The 19,615-nt window shown below is 49.7% G+C and overlaps 1 protein-coding gene across 1 annotated transcript in view; it reads left to right on the forward strand.

The window, feature by feature from the left end:
- The window catches only part of TAX1BP3 (Tax1 binding protein 3), a 210,553-nt gene that overhangs the window by 101,741 nt on the left and 89,197 nt on the right, over nucleotides 1–19,615 (forward strand). Inside the window, exon 2 of the mRNA XM_085649319.1 lies at nucleotides 17,745–17,864. Coding sequence (XP_085505445.1) covers nucleotides 17,745–17,864 — 120 coding nt within the window. The remainder of the gene's footprint in view (nucleotides 1–17,744; nucleotides 17,865–19,615) is intronic.

Consider the following 19,615-nt stretch of genomic DNA (forward strand, 5'->3'; position numbering starts at 1 on the left):
ATAGCTCTCTGCGATCGCTCCGCCACACTCCCAAAAGTCACACACTCCCAATCCTGCTGTGACCCAGTGGACTGGATGGTAGGCTTCATCGCAACAAAATGGCCGCCGGGTAGGCCCGACCCGTATGGGGGCCGGGACCCAGGAACAAGCGCCCCGAGGCCCACGGCGCTGGAAACAGGGTCCGGGGGCAGGCAAAAAATTTTATCCGTTGCGTGGTCACGGGCAACAGTCGTCCCCACCACGGACCAGCTCCCGCGAAAATCCGGGAACCGCCCGCAAGAATCAGGGCGAGTTACGGGCGGCGTCCGGACAGCTCGCCGCCAAGGGCAGGGGCTATCACCGGGGAATCAGAGAGTTGCACCCCCGGGCAGGCACTCGGTCCACTTCGCTTAGCGGCAGGAACGACCACGGCGAAATGTAGGCCGAGGTTGGCACCGCTCCGGTGGACCGACTCCACCCAGTCACCACAGGCCGCTGTTGTTGAACTGCCACCCGGCCAAGGCGTCCACTCGAGGTCCTGGCTCCAGGGCTGCACGGGCCGCAAATTTAAAATGCACTTTTCTCCGGCGGTACCGCAGCCAGAAACCTGGGAGTCACACGATCGGTTGCCACTCTCATTCACAAACACGATCGCATCGCGCAGGCCGAGGATCTCATGCAGGATATCCGTGCGGGATGCGGAGGTTCACGGAGCCGGGAGTCTACGCTGCCGTCTCGGTCGCCATCTTGGCTCCTCCCCTCTTCCCATTTTCAAACATTCTTGAGCCATTTTTTTTTTTTCTCTCTTCTGTGGAGATCTGGGAACGTTTCCATGTTCACTATCCGCATCGGGGACACTGCAGGCCACAGAGGAAACACTCTGTGCCATCCAGGGAGACTGCGAAGCCAATTGCATTTCCAATGCTTGCTTACCTTCCAATGTGTCCCAGCAGAGTCCTGTCCCTGGAGCTGCAAACCTTCTCCGCCAACACTCTGTTGCCTCGTCCCTTCTCAGAGGCTGTGCCTTGTGGGGAATGCTCTCTCTGGGGCCCCCACCCCCATCCCTTTTCCGGCCGGGCTCTGAGCCTCTGACTGAAGAGAAACAATGTAACTTGTTACTTTGTTTCTCTTCAGTCCTGCCCTGGGTCAGCGCGAGGAGCTCTGAGCAGGCTGCAGACTGCACCTGCTTTTTACAGCAAGCATTTCTCTCCCAGCTCTTTACCGAAGAGCTGAGGGGGCCCCCTTCACCTAACCGAAGACTGGGGGCCCCCCGCACCGCGGGGGCTGCGGGGGTGTTTGTTACGCCCCTGAACCTGCCATTAAACTTATTTTTGGTTCGGTTACTTTTTTCTTTTCATCAAATCGAACGGACGCTTCCCACATTTGCAAACTACTGTCATTTTGACTCGCAGACAAATAGGCAGCCGTCTTTCCATCCCCTCCCCAGTGATCTGCACCTGTCTGATTTGCAGCACAGCATGTGAATGTTGTTTCACTTACCTGTTCTTGAAGCACCATGTCCATGATGTCCGGCCGTCTTTGCTCATAAACTGTTTGCACGGGACATGTTTTTTTGTTTCATTGTTGGGTTCCGCGGCTCCTGTTTAAACAATACAATATCTGGGGTTTGAGACAGTAGTGGTTGAGAATATTGTGGGCTAAGCGATTAGCCTCCTACAGTTAGTCTCCAAAAATGCTTCAAAACGTAACAGGCTAGTCCCGCAGAAGTTAAACGGCCTTTACAACGCGGGAATTAAAACGCAGTGCCTTTACCGTGCATGGTAAATCTATTTAAGATTTATGGTAGGTATAAATGTTCGTGTGTGTGTCAGCCCTGCCAAGTACCACGCATCAGGCTTTAGAGTAACGCATCACCGCGCTGAAATGCATTGTCCTGCATAATAGGCATAGATAGCGCCTCAACTGTAACACTGGTAGGGCTGCTATACTGATTAAGCTAAACTGGAGTGGCTGGCTGCATGCCGTGGTGTGCGTCCTACTCACGGCAATGGGCTTGGGGGATTGGCTGAGTTAGATGCTGCTAGTGCTACAATGCATCATTGAGACATTAGGATTCCCCCCTCGGCGCAGCATGTGTGTGTGTAGACATGGGCGTAGGAAGTGTGGGGGACGCAGGGGTATACCCCCCCCATATTTTGGAGTGGGGGGGACACGGGTGTTAAATGGTAGTGGCAGTTTCAGTCGATAACCCTTCAAGTATTGCCCGGCGGTAATCGCCTCTCATACCATTCGATAATTTACCAATGAAAGAGGCAGGCGCCGGAGACTGGAAGGCAGGAAACAAAGTTTTTATTCCGTCGGAGCAGAACACATCAGATCAGACAGCAAGGTATCGTCACGAGGTGCTCTAACTGCATCTCTGAGACCTGGTCTCTTATACACACGTTTATGACTTTATTGCAGGTTTATCATACATGGCACATTCTTGAGATCGCTTGGAACATGAAAGAACATCCTCGGAATCCCCACTTCGAGCTCGTTCCCACACATCTACAGTGGAAGTCCCCACCCCATCCACAGTAGGAGATGGCTATCACACAGCTGGACATTCCGCCAATTCCCGGGGGTGGGTGCGACCGGCCGGGTCTCAGGGGGTAGGGGCTTTGATCTACTGTAATCCCTTTGATGTGGGGTGTTTCCCTTACAGTAGGGGTAATAAACTGCATCCGCAGGGCTAGGTGATGGCCTGGGATCGGTTCGGACAATGGGGCGCAGAGGAAGGGGGTTATCAAAGAGATGCATGACCATGTATGGGATGTCGGTCAGGCGTGGGATGTGGTTCTATGGCAGGGTCGCGCAGAAGGAGAGGGTTTATGGCCCGTGTAAGAGAGAGCGGGGGTGGCCGGCGCGCGGGGGATGCTTGCAGCGCCAGGGGAACGCGCTGGCGATCGGCAATGAGCAGGGAGAGACCAGGGTGCCTAAAATGGCTGCCGTGCGCTTTCCTGTGTGTCGCGCTGGGGAGAGACAAGATGGCGCAGATAATGTTCAGTTTGCAAGCTAAATTTCCACAGTCCTCCCTTTTAACATGTCTCGCCAGCTTGTCTAGTTTGGCTCTATCCCCATAATACTACGAACTTCCATCTCATACAGAGCTTTCATTCGTTCCGCTTCAAAGTTCAAAGTCTTAGGGCAGATGCAGTTCATAAAAAGCAAGCATAAAGGTGGCAGACACTGAATCCCCAAGCAGCATCCACATAGTATCACAATTGGTATTAGGATAAATGAGAACAGCCTCCATCCCCAACTTTTAATAGTGTCCCAAAACCAGCTTCCAAGGGACCATCCCTCTTGTTCCTGATGAACCTCTGCGGAAAGTCTGTGGAGGTGTTCAATTGCTTTGTAGACTGAGGGTGAGTTATCCGGTACGTAGGTACAACAGCTGGACCCAATGATGCGGCATGCTCCTCCACGATCAGCCAGAACCACGTCTAGAACGAGGCGGTTCTGAAGAGCCACCAGGCGGACGGCCTGAAGCTCGGCAGTGTTGTTGGCGAGGATGCCAGCGTAATGTTCATCGCCGTTTCGACTGCCTGGGTTAAGTGGCGGATGGCACGGCTGTTTGCCATTGGACCCCAGAGTGGAACAAGACCCTTTACTGCGTCCATGAACTGCGCTCCGGTGGAGTCGGCTTGCACAATGTCTTTGGCACGTTTCTGTCGGTGATGGTTTGCTGGAGCCACATATGTCGGAGGAAGGACAAAGGCGATGTAGCAGGTGCCTCCCCAACCTTTCGGAAGCCAGGTGTAGGCCTTAGTACCACAGATGAAGTACATATTCGGGGAGGCAACAAAGGAGGGTGGATCAGCTGAGTCCAATGTTCGGGTGATGAGGCAGGAGCTGTGGCCCACCAGCTGCGCCCCCAGACCTTCGAGGCACACAAATCCAGTGATGTTGATGACGGACAGGGCCACTGTTAGGGTGGCGGCCGTCCGTTTCCGGAGGTAAGAGAAGGTGGGTCTGGCTGGGTTGTTGAACACTTGCATTTCAACTCGTTCTTTGGCAGGGATGTCCATGTGAAAGGAAGTGTTCGATCTCAGAGTGCAGAAGAGGGCAGAAGTTCTTCCGGTTTTGTTCAGCCAGAACCCATGGTAGAAGTGTGACATGGTTCTGCCGGAAGTGGTATTGTCCCTGTAGCTTTCCTGCAGGAGGATTAGCCATGCGAGGCAGGAACCATGGACAGAAAAAGGTGAAGGGATGAAAGGGATAGAGTGTCCAGTGGCATGTGGTAGCAATCCACAGATCCAGCAATTAGTGGCGTTGGCGGCAAGATTGTGTTGGTGGAGCAACTGCACAAAAGAGTTATTCCAGAACTCCTTACGCTTTCTCGGAGTTGGGGTGAAAGTGAGATCAGATGGTGTTCTTTCATGGTGGTAGGTTGAACGGTGGTCAGCAATGTCTTATGAGCGGGTGTGCTCTCCTCCATGATCCAGAAAGTGACCATGAGGAGAAGGCAAAAGAGAAGGGTAATGAAAAGTGTAATAGTCTTTGAGCTGTGCATTCTGTCAGTCTTTGGGTTTTTGTAGTGGATCTTCGGACGTCCGGTTGCTTCCATCATCTTCATGTCGGGCGCTTCCATCACCTTCAAGGAACTCGGTAGCGGGCAGAACCACAGACTTTGTTTAGTTTCTCTCCTGGTGGCCTTTGAGGTGGCTAGGCTACCGCTCTGAGATTTCCACTTAGTTTGTGGTCTGCTTAGCCGAAGTTCTCTCCTTTCGTCGCAAGTTATACCCTTCCTTGGATGGCACGGTGGGATCGGGATATTTCACTAGCTCAAGTGTCTCCGTATCTGGGCGGCGGTTCAGGGATGGTCGGTCTTTGTCCAGAAGTTCTTCTTGGGCGGTGATGTTGTCCGTAGTCGTCAGGGTCGGTGATACCTTCTTGCAGTGGTGTGCATGCAGCCAATTACGTTTCCCCTCCACTCGAAGAGCTGTTCGGGTGGTGATCAGGACTTGTAGGGGGCCCGTCCACCGGGGCTCCAGACTCTTGGTGCGCTGGAAGTTACGCACTAAGACGAAGTCACCGGGTTGGATGTCGTGTCCGGGGCCCCTGGAAACATCGGGAATGGCGTGCAGCACCTGCTGATGGATAACAGACAACGTTTTAGTTAGGTTATACAAATAGTCAGACATGAGGACGTCCGGGACGTAGTGGATGGATGTTGGCTTTGGTGCAGTCCAAAGGTTCATGGGCCGTCCGAAAACGACCTCGTAGGGTGTCAAGTGGTGTTTAGTGGGGGTGGAACGCATTGATAGCAATGCTAGCGGGAGGGCGTCTGGCCATTTCAGTCCTGTGGTGGCAACTATTTTTGCTATCTTAAGCTTCAATGTGGCATTATGTCGCTCAACCAGGCCTGCAGATTGGGGATGGAAGACCGCGTGGAATTTCTGTTTCACACCCAGCCCCTTTAGGATGAGTTGGATAACCTCGGCTACAAAGTGGGGGCCATTATCGCTCCACAAAATTCGACAAAGGCCGTATCGGGGGAAGAATTCTTTCAGTAGTACTTTTGCAGTTGTCCTAGCGGTGTTGTCGTGGGTTGGGTAGGCTTCCACCCACTTGCTGAAGGCACACACAACGACAAGTACGTACTTCAAACCTTGGCACCTTTCTAATTGGACATAGTCCATTTGTAGGACTTCAAAGGGGTGATTGGGAACCCCAAACCCTCCCCGGGGTACAGCAGTTCCTTTCCCAGGGTTGTGTTGGAGGCATACCAGGCATTGTTGGACCAGACGTTTGGCTGAGTCTGGGATTTTGTCGTTGTGCCAGACTTTGGAGATGAGTTCGATCATGGGGGCAGACCCTATGTGTGCGGGGGAGTGTGCCATGGTCAGCATGGGGATCAAGTATGAGTCGGGTAGCAACCATTTGTTCGAGTCTTTAGTTCGCCAGCAACCGTCATCGTCCTTCAATCCCACCCGGGCCCATTCAGTTAATTTGTGTGGTGTGCTGGCTAGTTGGATATCCCTAATCGTTTCCCTAGCATCCTTCCATTTCTCAGTTTGTGACCTGGTCACGTACATATGGGTCGTGGACCTATTCTCGGCTGTGGTTCGGGCAGTAATGTCAGCTAGTGCATTTCCCTGTCCTATAATGTCTGTCACCTTCTTGTGCGCCTGGCATTTGATCACGGCCAGCCGTGTGGGGAGGAGGACTGCTTCGGTCAGGGCAGAGACTAGATCTCCATGCAGGATGGGTGTGCCGTGGGAAGTCAAGAATCCCCTCTCTTTCCATAAGAGCCCAAAGTGGTGAACTACCCCGAAGGCGTACTGACTGTCTGTGTAAATGTTTGCGGTTGTCCCTGCTGCCAGGATGCATGCTCGTGTGAGAGCAATTAGTTCCGCCGCCTGTGCGGATCGCTGTGTGATGCGGGCTGTCTCAACAACTGTTCGGGCTGTGGTGACTGCGTAGGCAGCTGAGGTGGTGCCATCGGGGAGCTTGATGCATGAGCCATCCACCCACAGTTCTCCGTCAGGGTCCGGGAAGGCAGTATCCCGGAGGTCAATCCTACTCTTGGTCTGTTCGTCGGTGAGGGTCACGCAGTCATGTATAGGGGACGCATTGGGGTCAGTGTCAGGGAGAGGTAGTAGAGTAGCTGGATTCAGAGTGGTGCATCGTTTCAATGTGATATGAGGTGCAAGCAGAGTCAGTTCGTAACCAGTCAGTCGTGCGCTAGTCAGGTGTTGAGTCTTGGTTTGGTTCAGGAGGGTGTCAACTGCATGGGGTACCAATACTGTGAGGGGGTTCGAGAGCACGATCCCCTCACTTTGTCGGATGGAGACAGCAGCGGCGGCTACTGCTCGAAGGCAGGCGGGCAAAGCTCTGGCTACGGGGTCAAGAGTGGCAGAGAAGTAGGCACAAGGGCGTTGTTTAGGGCCTATGGACTGGGTTAGGACAGACAGCGCACATCCCTCCCTTTCGTGGGTGTAGAGGGAGAAAGGTTTAGTGTAGTCTGGGGTTCCTAGGACTGGGGCCGAGCAGAGGGCGTCTCGTAATTCTTTGAAGGAGGATTGGCATTCGGGTGTCCAGGGGAGGGGGAAGGGGACATCTTTAGCCAGCAGGGAGAGCAGAGGTTTTACGATGAGACTGAAGTTTGGCAACCATTGTCGACAAAAGGAGGTGAGGCCTACTAGGGACCGCACTTGCTTCTGAGTTTTGGGAACAGGGGTTTCTAGGATGGTCTGAATTCGGTCAGGGGTAAGTTTTCTCCCGTCTTTGGATAGTAGGTGGCCTAGATATGTTACTTGGGGTTGGCAGAATTGCAATTTCTTCCTGGAGACCTTGTGACCGTTCTCCGCGAGGAAGTGGAGGAGGTGAATGGTGGCTGTGACGGCAAGTGGAGTGGTGTCGGCCGCCAAAAGAATGTCATCGACGTACTGTATTAACACCACTCCATCGGGTAGTTGGACTGCATCTAGTTGCCTCTTGAAGGCTTGGCTATAAATGCTGGGACTCTCAGTGTAGCCTTGGGGTGCCCTACAGAATCTGTACGAACGGGTTTTTAAAGTGAAGCCGAACAGGTAGCGTCTGTCTGGGTGGATGGGGATGGAAAAGAATGCGTTCTTGAGATCAATAACGGTAAAGGTGGTGGCAGTGGATGGAATCAGGGTGAGGATGGTGGTGATGTCTGAGACCACGGGGTACTGAGGTATGACTACTTTGTTAACTTCTCGTAAGTCAACAATAAAGCGGTATGCTTTCTCATCTCCCTCGCCTTGCTTCTTTACAATGGGTAGGATAGGGCTGTTGCAAACATTACTGACTACTTCTTCTACCACTCCTGCATCGACTAGGGACTCGATGATTTCCACCAATGCCTTCTCGCCTTCGGGCGATATCCGATACTGTGGAAGCTTTGGGAGCACTGCGTCCAGTCGGACGGTTATGTGTACTGGGTCGATCACCATGCGCCCTACATCTGAGTCAGTTTTAGCCCATAGATGTGAAGGTAATGTGTCGAGTAGGGATAGGTCAGCATCGGTTATAGAGCGCATACGTCGTGTGTGACAGGGTTTGAACAGATCTGGGTTATGGTGCAGGATGACTCGAACTCCGTCTGGGGAGCATCTGATGGTAGCTCGAAAATGTTTTAGCAAATCAAGTCCCATAATAGCATCGGGGGTGTTGGAGGAGAGCAGAAAGGTCGTGTCAGTGGCGTTATCTTCTACGTCAAAGGAGATTGGTGCTGATAAGGGGTTAGTGGAGGGCGTTCCATCGAAGCCTATTGAGGTTACGTGTGAGCCAGACAAGGGTGCCCTAGGAATCAGTCGTTTAGATAATGCACTACGTGTCGCCCCAGTATCTACCAGGAATGGGGATTTTGTGCCCAAGACCTTAGCGGTGACGTAAGGACCTTGCTGGTCAACACGGAGTTCGACTGGATCCCTCCCTTGCCCCTGGCGGTCCTATGCGAAGTCATGGGTGCTTTCGTAGTCTGACTGCTGACACTGGTTTTGCCGGGGGTGATCAAAGGTGTTTGGTCTGCCTGGCCTGTCGTTGATGGCGTCGTTCGTGTACCCTCGTCCCTGTCCTCTATTTCTGGGGTAATATGCTGTGTCTCTAGGGTCCCTATTTTTGTTCATTTCCAGAAGGACCGGGCACTGGGATTTCCAGTGTCCGAACCCTCTACAGAACGCACATTGGTTCCCATCTAAGTCTCTCCGTCCGTTGTAGGGTGCAGGTGCATGGTCTCTAGGGGGTAGCTTTCTAGGGGCAGTTGGTTGGTAATTCCCTTTCGGTGGTTCCCTTCCTATAGTCACCCCTTGAAACTGAGCTATCATTACCCTCTCCTTCAGTTCCTTTTTCTTCCTCTCTGACGCCCTATCGTTCTCATTCTTTTGGTTTTCGTAGTATTGGGCCATCTAGAGGATTGCTGCGGGTTTGGAGGCTGCCCAACTACTCTCGCTGGTCTGTAGCTTCTGGGAGACTTCTTGTGACAGACCTTTCACATAATTCTGGACAAAGAGGTGATGTCCGGTTGCAGTGGTCATGTCCTGGCCACTATAATCGGAAAACACAGTCTCGAATCGGGAGAAGTATTCAGACACATCCTCCTGGGGTTTCTGGCGACAAGCCGTCACTATCGACCAGTCTACTTTTCTTTCTGGGATTAGTCTTCAACTTCTGCACAATCTTGTCTGGGAGCTCCAATATGGCTTTCGGGGGTTTCTGTCCCGGTTCTCGCTGTTTATCTATGGTATCGAGTTGTACCCAGGTATATCCAAACGGCTCAGCATGGTCAACTTTCCGGATTTGTTTCCACACATCAGCCGGCAGACATAGCCCGAAGAACAAGTCGATATCTGCTAAAGTCATTATTGTTGAACCTAAGGCTGTACCCAGTTCGGTGTAGAAGGCAGTCGGGTTCTTTCTTAAGTCGGGTAGAGTTTTTCTAAAGGTCAAAATATCTTGTCGGTCCCATGGCTGGTAGACCCAATTATATACAACCCTCCCCTTCACATCTTGGTGGTTGATGTCGTCATGTGTTCCCTGACCTCGTGGGGGGACCCAGTAGGGGGCGGCCTCTTTGATGGGCATCATGGTATCAGTCCTTCCTTCCTGGGGCTTAGTCGCTATGGGGGTTTCTGCTTTGGTTGTCTGTCCGTGTTCTTTAAGGTGTCGATAGACCTCGAGTGTACGAGTGAAGAGGTTCATCACATCGCCCTCTCCTTCTTCCCCAATGTCTACCTTCCTATATAGGGCCGCTAAGCCTTCGGGACCTTTTTCGCGGTACCTATCCTCATATGTATTCAGAGCGTGATAACAAAGTCGTACGACAAAGTGTCGTCTGCGGCTGTCTGCATACGAGTTATATACGTCTGTTATATACTCCTCACTTTCCTTACGCTCCACCAGTGTCTTTACTATCTTGTCGATTCCTGCTCGTTCATCCTTTGTTAGTCGATTCATTCTGGTGGAATCTTTCTTTCTCATCTCAGGGTCATCCAACGTTACTGCCGACGTTGTGTTCAGTACAAGAGGCTCGTCCGGCGAGGAGGCCGTGAGGACCGAGGCCCCTGTACTGCTTTCGCTCGTGTTTAGGGGTTGTGGGTGTTGCACTATCGATTGGGAGGGGGCATGTAAATGATCGGGGGACCTAATAGTAATTCGTCATTCGTTCGTTGCTTAGAGGACAACTCAGGGTAGAGCATAGAGGGGGTCCTAACAGCGTACTGGCCTGATGTTTCGGGCTCCTGTCTTAGTTTAGTTTCCCTTCTCTCCTTTATTTCTTCTTCTAACTTTCTAGCGGCAAGGTGAGCTGCCTTTCGTAATTCCTTTTCTGCTTTTACTAACCTCTTTTTCCGTTGCGTTGCTTCTTTGCGCCACATGCCGATACTGTCGAGCATAGTAGGCGTCGTTTTATTACTACGCAGAGCTATTTCTAGCATTTCCATCTTGTGGTCGTCGAAGGATCCCATCAGTGGCTACTGACTCTCGGGGTCCTTCCTTGTATATTTATGCCATAGCTTGCTATAAGCTACGGCGACTAGTCCATATTTAGTGAACATGTCCTTATTAGGGGTGCCTTCCAGTGGAGCCGGATGGTCCACCTCTAATAAGCGGTCCGGGCAGAACCAACTACCAATCAGTGGGGAGAAGATAGGCATGACGGGTTTCAACGGGGACAAAAGTCAGCACTACCTATCTTTTCACTGCTTGCAAAGACTAGACAGAATCTCTATTCCTCGTTATTTGTAAGCAGAGAATACCTCCAAAGAACCAATATCGAACTAGTGTTCGGACAATCAATCAATCAATCAATGGGGAGATAAAGATAGGCACGACGGGTTACAACGGGGACAAAGGTCTGCGTTACCTACCCTTCACTATTTGCAAAGACTAGACAGAATATTTCTATTCTACGTTATTTGCAAACAGAGAATATCTCAAAGAGCACTATTCTTCAAAACAATCAATGTTCGGACAATCAATCAGTGGGGAGATAAAGATAGGCACGACGGGTTACAACGGGGACAAAAGTCTGCGTTACCTACCCTTCACTATCTGCAAAGGGAGAGAGAGAGAGTATTTCTACTCCTCCCCGTTTGTAGACAGCGAATATCTCAAAGAGAACAATCAATGAGCAATACTAGTATTTCAAAACTTCAAACAATCAATTATTTCGCAATTTGTCGTGTATCACGACCTTACCCGGACCGCGTGGACAGTTTCGCGTCTTCCGCCTCCAGCGCCCGATCGTCCTCTACTCTCCGTATTTGCCGCGGCACTCCTGATGGTTCCCAGTCAGGACCGTAGATCACTCGAGAGAGGTCTGCTCGGAACCAGTGAAGTTCGGATGATCGGCTGCCAGACGAGGGTCTATTGGGCAGGAGCTCTCCCGATCGTTGCAGTCGTTCACTCTGTCGTCAGGACCTCTCCCACTGGATCCACGTGTCTCTGATGGGCCCCACGCTTGGGACGCCAATTGTTAAATGGTAGCGGCAGTTTCAGTCGATAACCCTTCAAGTATTGCCCGGCGGTAATCGCCTCTCATACCATTCGATAATTTACCAATGAAAGAGGCAGGCGCCGGAGACTGGAAGGCAGGAAACAAAGTTTTTATTCCGTCGGAGCAGAACACATCAGATCAGACAGCAAGGTATCGTCACGAGGTGCTCTAACTGCATCTCTGAGACCTGGTCTCTTATACACACGTTTATGACTTTATTGCAGGTTTATCATACATGGCACATTCTTGAGATCGCTTGGAACATGAAAGAACATCCTCGGAATCCCCACTTCGAGCTCGTTCCCACACATCTACAGTGGAAGTCCCCACCCCATCCACAGTAGGAGATGGCTATCACACAGCTGGACATTCCGCCAATTCCCGGGGGTGGGTGCGACCGGCCGGGTCTCAGGGGGTAGGGGCTTTGATCTACTGTAATCCCTTTGATGTGGGGTGTTTCCCTTACAGTAGGGGTAATAAACTGCATCCGCAGGGCTAGGTGATGGCCTGGGATCGGTTCGGACAATGGGGCGCAGAGGAAGGGGGTTATCAAAGAGATGCATGACCATGTATGGGATGTCGGTCAGGCGTGGGATGTGGTTCTATGGCAGGGTCGCGCAGAAGGAGAGGGTTTATGGCCCGTGTAAGAGAGAGCGGGGGTGGCCGGCGCGCGGGGGATGCTTGCAGCGCCAGGGGAACGCGCTGGCGATCGGCAATGAGCAGGGAGAGACCAGGGTGCCTAAAATGGCTGCCGTGCGCTTTCCTGTGTGTCGCGCTGGGGAGAGACAAGATGGCGCAGATAATGTTCAGTTTGCAATCTAAATTTCCACAGTGGGGACAAGGGTGGGGGGGACGAGGGGACAAAAGAATTTCCCCTCTCCCTTCTGTTATCGCAGGGCCATTAGCACGCGAAAGCGCTACCTAATGGCCCTGCACTTGACCTGCCTGGAGTCAGAGGCCACCCGCCCTCTGCCTTTTGTTATGCTGCAGGAAGGCTCAGCTGTTCTGGGAAGGGCAGAGAACGGAGAAAAAATAAACGCTGTCTCTTTTCCTTCATGGCAAGGACCGTGTCCACTACTCCTGATCTGCCTCTGGCGGCTGCCCTCCTCTTTTTAATCCTCCATCTCTTTCTGTCTCTGTCTCGCTCCTGCTTACGTGCTGATTTCAAGAGGCAGCTCTTAAGGTACTCTCTCTTGCCTCTCCTTTTCTTTATTTGTTCCCCTGTGAAATTGATCCAAAAAAAGGCTGAACACTTTGGCTGTAAATGTCCTCATTTTCTGACCTTTTTCTATTGAAAAGAAAAACCTCGGTACGGAGAGAAAAAATAGTTAAATACCTAAATAAAGCAATACATAGTGGACAGCAGACAGGCCAGACTGGTATTTACACCCACACACATTAGCGCCACTTTACAGAGTTTGCCAGTGAAAGCGCTACTTTCTTTTTATCTTCTTTCTTTGAACAACATTGTTTTCCCAGGGTGGGTAACTGCGCCATTCCTAAAGGGACTGCAATACCTGGTTGATGGGTAGAGTGGAAACGTTTAATATGATCGTTTTCAACTTTTTAATTATTTTAGCTTATAAAATGCGGCTCTGTGTTTGGGGATGTGGTCTTTTTTAAACCAAACTGCATACATTTTGAAAGGATATAAGCAATGGACATTGAAAGGGGCCCCTTCCTGGTCCTGTAGCCATGTCTTGAACTTTTCAGGCAAAATCACTTACTGATTTCTGAATAATGAGTTTAAAACCGTTAAGGTAACCATGTTTTTTTCTGATTACAGTTCACATGCTTTGCTTATTCTTGCATTCCCTATGAGTGTTTGCTTTTTCCAGGGTGTTATTCATTTTTTTTCAGGCAGCATTTTACTGTTGTCTAGTGCATAATTTGAATTTAGTCGCAGCACAATTGAGTTGTGCTGAAGGCAGTGCGAGTTTCTCTCACTGGGGCAGTATGGTGTTCAGTGTGGGAGAGAATGTGGCACTCTGGCCAGAGCTGCTGAATTTGGAACTGGAGAACCATGTTCAGACCTTCATGACCAGTTTACCATACCACACTCCTGACAGAGCTTATTCCGATGCTACACCTTAGAAGGCCCGATAGACCCTAGAAGCCCAGGTGTCTTAGCACCCGCAGGTGGACCTGTCCACCACAATCCATACTGCAGTTCACTTCCAGTCTTACGGGCAGGCATATGAAGAAGCACATCCTAGATCGACAGTGAATCTGTCACTGAGGTCACAAGACCCTTGAGGCCAGTCCACCTCACCCATTGGTACCTCCATTGGCCTTTTTCCAGCACTAGCAGTGCAACTTGCCAGGGGTTGGTAATGTAGGATTTGCATGCACACCAAACTTAGGGGGTGATTATAATGGCAGTGGGACCGCCACATCACCCCGTCGGTGGCGGTCCCACCGCCATTGGTGACTGCATCACAGCCTGCCATATTACAGTGGCAGGTGGTTACCTGGCGGTCGGAAAGACCAACCACCACGCACCCGACGGGCTTCTTGAGCCCGCCGGTGTGGTGAAGGGGCTCGTTGCTCCTACAATGCTGGTGGTGCCTACCATGCACCGCAGCAGGGATTACGATGTCCCTTACCCGCCAGCTTATCAATGGCGGTTCACCTGCCATGGAAAGGCTGGCGAAAGGGACATTGGGGGCACGTAGCAGGCCCCTTTACCCCTGGCCCTCAGACATGGTTCCTGGGGGGCATCTATGATGCCCCACAACATATCACTGCACCATGTGGCAGGCACCGATATATTTAACATGTTCCTTTTTTTTTTTACTTTGCGGCGGATGATGCAGCCAGCAGCACCTGCTGCAATGTAAAAGATAGGCACTGCGAACACCGTAGTGGCAGTCCCATTGTAATGCCTATCGTGGGGCCTCCATCTTGAAGGCCAGCGGTCCCATTCCCCGATTCGATGGCGGTGGTACTGAAGTCCGCCTGCCATCGTAGTCAGCCCCTAAGTTTGCATTTTATGAATATGATTCAGCGGGAAATAAATTGATGTTTGCAATTTAATTGACTTTGGTTGGCCTCTTATCTATGAGATTTCCCTGTTGAATGTGCCTTTACATTATACATTTTTGGTTGTATGAATTGATTGCATACTACACTCTCCTACAGGTATTCATTTGAGTGTCATTAGGAGTGTCTGGGACCAATTGTTTTCTTAGGAATTGTTTTCTTTACTAACCTTTGCAAAGGGCCCTAAACTTCACAGCAACACAAGTCACATTTCTTTTAGTAAGTTGGGATCCGTTTGAGCTACAAAATTGTTTTAGAGGAAATCGTTAGATTATGCAACAGATGATGTATTATGTGGCAAATATGATACAGCCATAGTTAAGTGGAAAACATTTTTCCACTTAATTTTGCCCCAACATTGTAGTTGATCAGTTTGTAAGTTCCCCAAACCCAAAAGTCGAGTTTGGGCACAATTTGCATTTTAAAAGCAGCCCTATAACACAGGGCTACTTTTAAACTGACCTCAGGCTTCAGCAGTGCACACATGCAAGCGCAGAAAGGACTGCTGGCCTCTAAACTGCCATGCCTTATTATATTCTAGGGACTTAAAAGTAGTTCTAATCCCCCTACCTTTTATATACTAGGGCCTTATAGGAGAGGACATGCCAATCATAGGGGTACCCTAACCCATAGTGCACCCTAGTGTATGTAGGTGTTTTCACTGTATTTTTAAGTGCCTCTTTCAGAATAGCACTGGCTGTTTAGGCAGAGGCCAGGGTCAGTCAGGTACCACCAGTACCAGTCAGCAAAAAGTTGGGGAGTGCCCAGGGCGGCTTTGCAACACTAGAGAAACACAAACTCAGAATGTAAAACATAACACCATGGTTGGGGGGTTCTCTTCAATAATCAGAATTGATTTCTATCCTAATGAACCCATTTTCCAACATTAGGATAGGGAAAGACTAGGGAAAAATCATAACGTTCTAATCTATACAGTGAAGTTTTTATGCAGCTCTTTGATGACGGTTAATAGCTCACTGTTCAATGTTAGGATTTTAACTTATAAACTTCAAATACCAAAAAATATCTCAGACAAAAGCAGTAACTCACTGACCTATTGAATTAAAACTTTTACTAGACAAGCCTTCGATCTCTCTCAAAAAAAGAACATTAATCACCAAAGTTATCTTCACATTTTTATTGTTGCCTGAAAATTGCTGGAGACCAGGAATGCAGCAGCAGGTACTTTTCAACCCCTAATGCACTTGCAAACACGACGCCCCCACCCTAAGTCAGCGGCCTTTGTTTGCTTAGTGCATTAAGATGCAAGATTCATATATATGTTTTTTTTAAACATTTGGTCTTATTACTATATGAATGTAAATAACAAAGCATACATGCAAACTGACTACATGCCTGCTTTTCTCAATATTTCCCTTCGAAAGTATGCGATTGTATTTGTTTAACGGGCGGTGATTTGTATAGGGTCACTGGAAAGTGCACAAGGTTGTCCCTGTCCCCCCCCCAGAATTTTAGTGTCTCCTACGCCCCTGTGTGTAGAGATATATCTACACACACACAGTTAAGGGTTTAAGTTTAAGGGTGGGACGGGATCTAGGAATTTTAGGGTAGGGTATAGGGTGGGAAGGGTATGTTTAGGGGTGGGTAAGGGTACTGGGTGGGAAGGGTATTTTTAAGGTTTTGGGGTGGTTAAAAATATTGAGGGGTAAGTTTTTTTTAGGGTTTTGGGGTGGGTAGGGGTATTGGGTGGTAAGGTTGATTTTACAGTTAAAGGATAAGCAAGGGAATTGAGTTGTAAGCTTTTGTTTTTAGGGTTAAGGGGTGGTTAGGGATAAAGGGTGGTAAAGGTATTCTATTTTTTGGGGGCTTAGTAGGGGCACAGGGTGGTAAAGGTATATTAGGGGTGGGTAAGAATTGTTTGTGTGTGTGTGTTTGTGTGGGTGTGTATTTGTGTGTATTTTTTTGGGTCCGCTTCGTCTTTATCCTGAATCCCATGGGAGTGTATATGAGATGAGGAATACGGATATATATATATATATATATATATATATCACTCGCGCACACACTTGCTTGCTGGCGTGCATCCTAACCGCTGGTGGTGCAGGCTCTGAAGCACTACCGCTAGCACTTTGAAGTATAAATCGATCTTCCTACCCGTCAAGAGTAAAGGCCTGCACTCAAACGTGAGGAATCACTGAATTTATTAAGACCGCACTAGTCTCTGAGGACGCGTTTTGGCTGCTCAATCAGCCTTTTTCAAATCACAAGCACCATTTTTAACCATTATTTTTATATGTCCACCTCACGTGATATCATTATGGTAAACAAAATACTATGTCCCTCTCGCATGACCCTATACATCACATAAGTATTTCGTGGCAGCCCAATCCGTAATGTGTGAATTAATTTTAATAGGAAGCTTGTGGCTAGTCAGGTGCAAAAAATTAAAATGTTATAATCTATTAGAATGGAGGGCAAGACATTTACCGATTGCAACAACGCTAAAAAGTCAAGTGCTGTGTTTTAAAATGTCAGTCTCACGTTCCCACCACTTGACAAAGTTACCACCATGGTGCTCCGCTCCAAGCAGCCTCCATATCTAAAATTCCAAGGGTTTAGCACAGTAAAAAAAGTCCTCGACAAGTGTAGCACCCAGCTCCCAGCGTCAAACTCACTCCTCTGCCTGTATCCCTGCTTTTCTCCGTAGTGCCAGCGTGATGCTCGGGGGCTCACCAGCTGTAATTATTTAATAAGGAAGCGGCTTGCTGGCATGCATCCATTGCTGGGGCAGGCACTGAAGCGCTAATGCAAGCGCTTTGAAGTATAAATCAATCTTCCTCCCCGTCAAGAGAAAAGTGGTAAAAAATGTGGTAAAGGCATGCGTGGTAACTGCCAGCGTTGTAATGTCATACAACCCAGCAGAACAACGTCATTTGTATCTGACACACAGCCAAAGAAAGGGATGCAAAAATAGTTATACCTACTTTGTGATAAACAACAGTTAATAAAAATGTAAACAAATTTATAGTGGGGGTACCTAAGAAATAATAAAGATGTTACTTGTGGATCTAGTGTTTAGTTATGTACTTGTTTTCATGAGATGGAGCACCCTGAACACTAATTGATTCTGCTACCAATATGTGTAAACTGCGCAGCAAGTCTCTGAAATATGTAAATTGATGGTCTGCTTGGGGTCCAGCCCCCTTCTTCAACATAACAGACACCAACCCCAGCGGGACTCTCACTAGAGAAAAAGTGGCAGCTGTAAAGAAGTTTATTTTCTTTCTTCCAGCAACGGGTTGAGATCCACAAACTGCGTCAGGGGGAGAACCTGATCCTTGGTTTCAGCATTGGTGGTGGAATTGACCAAGACCCGTCTCAGAATCCCTTCTCCGAGGACAAGACTGATAAGGTGAGGCTCCATCACCAACTTTCTGTGGGCTGAGAGGGTTATGATAGCCGCTGTTTTTTATTCAACAGAAAGATCATTAGGTCTCGCCTGAGACTGCGCATGTGTTGTTGCTTACAAGACATTTTTGTTATCTTAAAGTGCCATTGTTTACCATTACTTGCCTTCATCAGTCTCATTTGCTTGCTTCTCATTTATTAGCGCATGTGGGCTTTGCATCCTCTTGTTGTTTGCCCCTCTCCTGGAGTATGCCAAAGAACTGTAGTCCTTCCACTTTTCACTTTTTGGGAGCTACTTTTATTGCTTTTTCTTGAAGCACTCCAAGAGAGTGCTTGTGTTTGAGAACTGTCTCTCTTATGTACTTCTCCCTCCCCCACACTCCGTGTTACTCTCTCAATCATGTGCTTCTGTCCACCAACTGCTCTTATGTTTCCCTCTCTCATCCATTTACTTCTGTGCCATCCCCCATGTTACTCTCATTAGGCTGCTTTCTTTTGTCCTATCCCCTCTATCCCCTCATGTTAATTTTGTTCATCTGCTTCTCCAGGCCCACCACCACAACCTCCACTCCACGTTGCTGCCTCCCCAGCCTGCTACCCAGACCCCATTAACGTAATTTATTTTTAAAAGCATAGTGAGGTGGCCACAGGGCTGTGTCTTTATTAGCACGAGCATGCATATTTACCTCATGTACGTGCCAACAAAATGACATGGCCGAGCAGTCTTGTCATTGTGCTTTTTTCAATTGTATTAATTTCTGTCATGTTGTACAGAATTTGCTTTTATGCAGTATAGCATGTTTGGTAGTTAGTGCTTTTGGGTTAAAAAAAAAATCCAGCTCGGACAGGAGCAGTGGAACAGCCAGCACAACGGTCATTCAAGGAGTTTAAAACACTGCCTTCTGAGCGGTCCGGCGGGCATCTGCCCTACATTCGGCTGCGGTGATTGCAGGGCCCATGCTCCCCTCGTCTGCATTGACACCACTGCCGGCTGGCTCCGGGAGAGTCCGGGACACCTGTCGTATCGTTTGCCCTGCTACTGCTGTGGATCACCCCGGTGAAGATGAGGCGCTTGCCCGGGGATCGCCCTTGAGAACAATGCCTGTTTCAAGACCAGCCAGGGCCTATTACCTAGGGCACCCCTGATACCTCCAGTTTGCCCACTCACTGCCAGGAATACCCATCCCTAGTTGGTCGATCATCTGTCTGGGTCAAACTACGGGGACTAGCCCAAGGTGCCTGCCGCAACGGTGGTTGGTGAGTGACTGCCTTCCAAATCACTCTTCACCCACTTACGCCATCTACTAGTACAGCGGGGGAGGGAATATGCCTTCCTGGGCATCCCCAATAGGACCCGCAAGGGGCCACAGTGCAGCACTATTTGATCCACCCCACGTTCTCCTAAAGCGACTCCTGACACAAAGGGGCCTCTCTTCTACAACCCAGTGGTTGCCTGGGGGTGGGGGGGCGTTCCTGTTTCCTGGCGCAGCCTCTCGCAGCATTGGCCGCCACTGGCGGGGCGCCTCGTGTTGGGCAATCACCTCAGTAGACCACACCAGGCGGCCGGTTGCATTTCTATTTCCCTCGCAGGGTGCCATGAAGGGAGCTTCAATGCTTCACCCACCTGTGAGGGCGGATCACTTCAATCCGCTGTGGGGGTCGGGAGAGTGGAATGGAAAACTGTTAGGCCGCGGGGAGTCTAGTCATTGACTTCCTGGCAGAGGGCGGCAAGTACTGCAACAATTCCCCTGAAGC

This window comes from Triturus cristatus, chromosome 3_2, assembly GCF_964204655.1.
Source record: "Triturus cristatus chromosome 3_2, aTriCri1.1, whole genome shotgun sequence".
Lineage (NCBI taxonomy): Eukaryota > Metazoa > Chordata > Amphibia > Caudata > Salamandridae > Triturus > Triturus cristatus.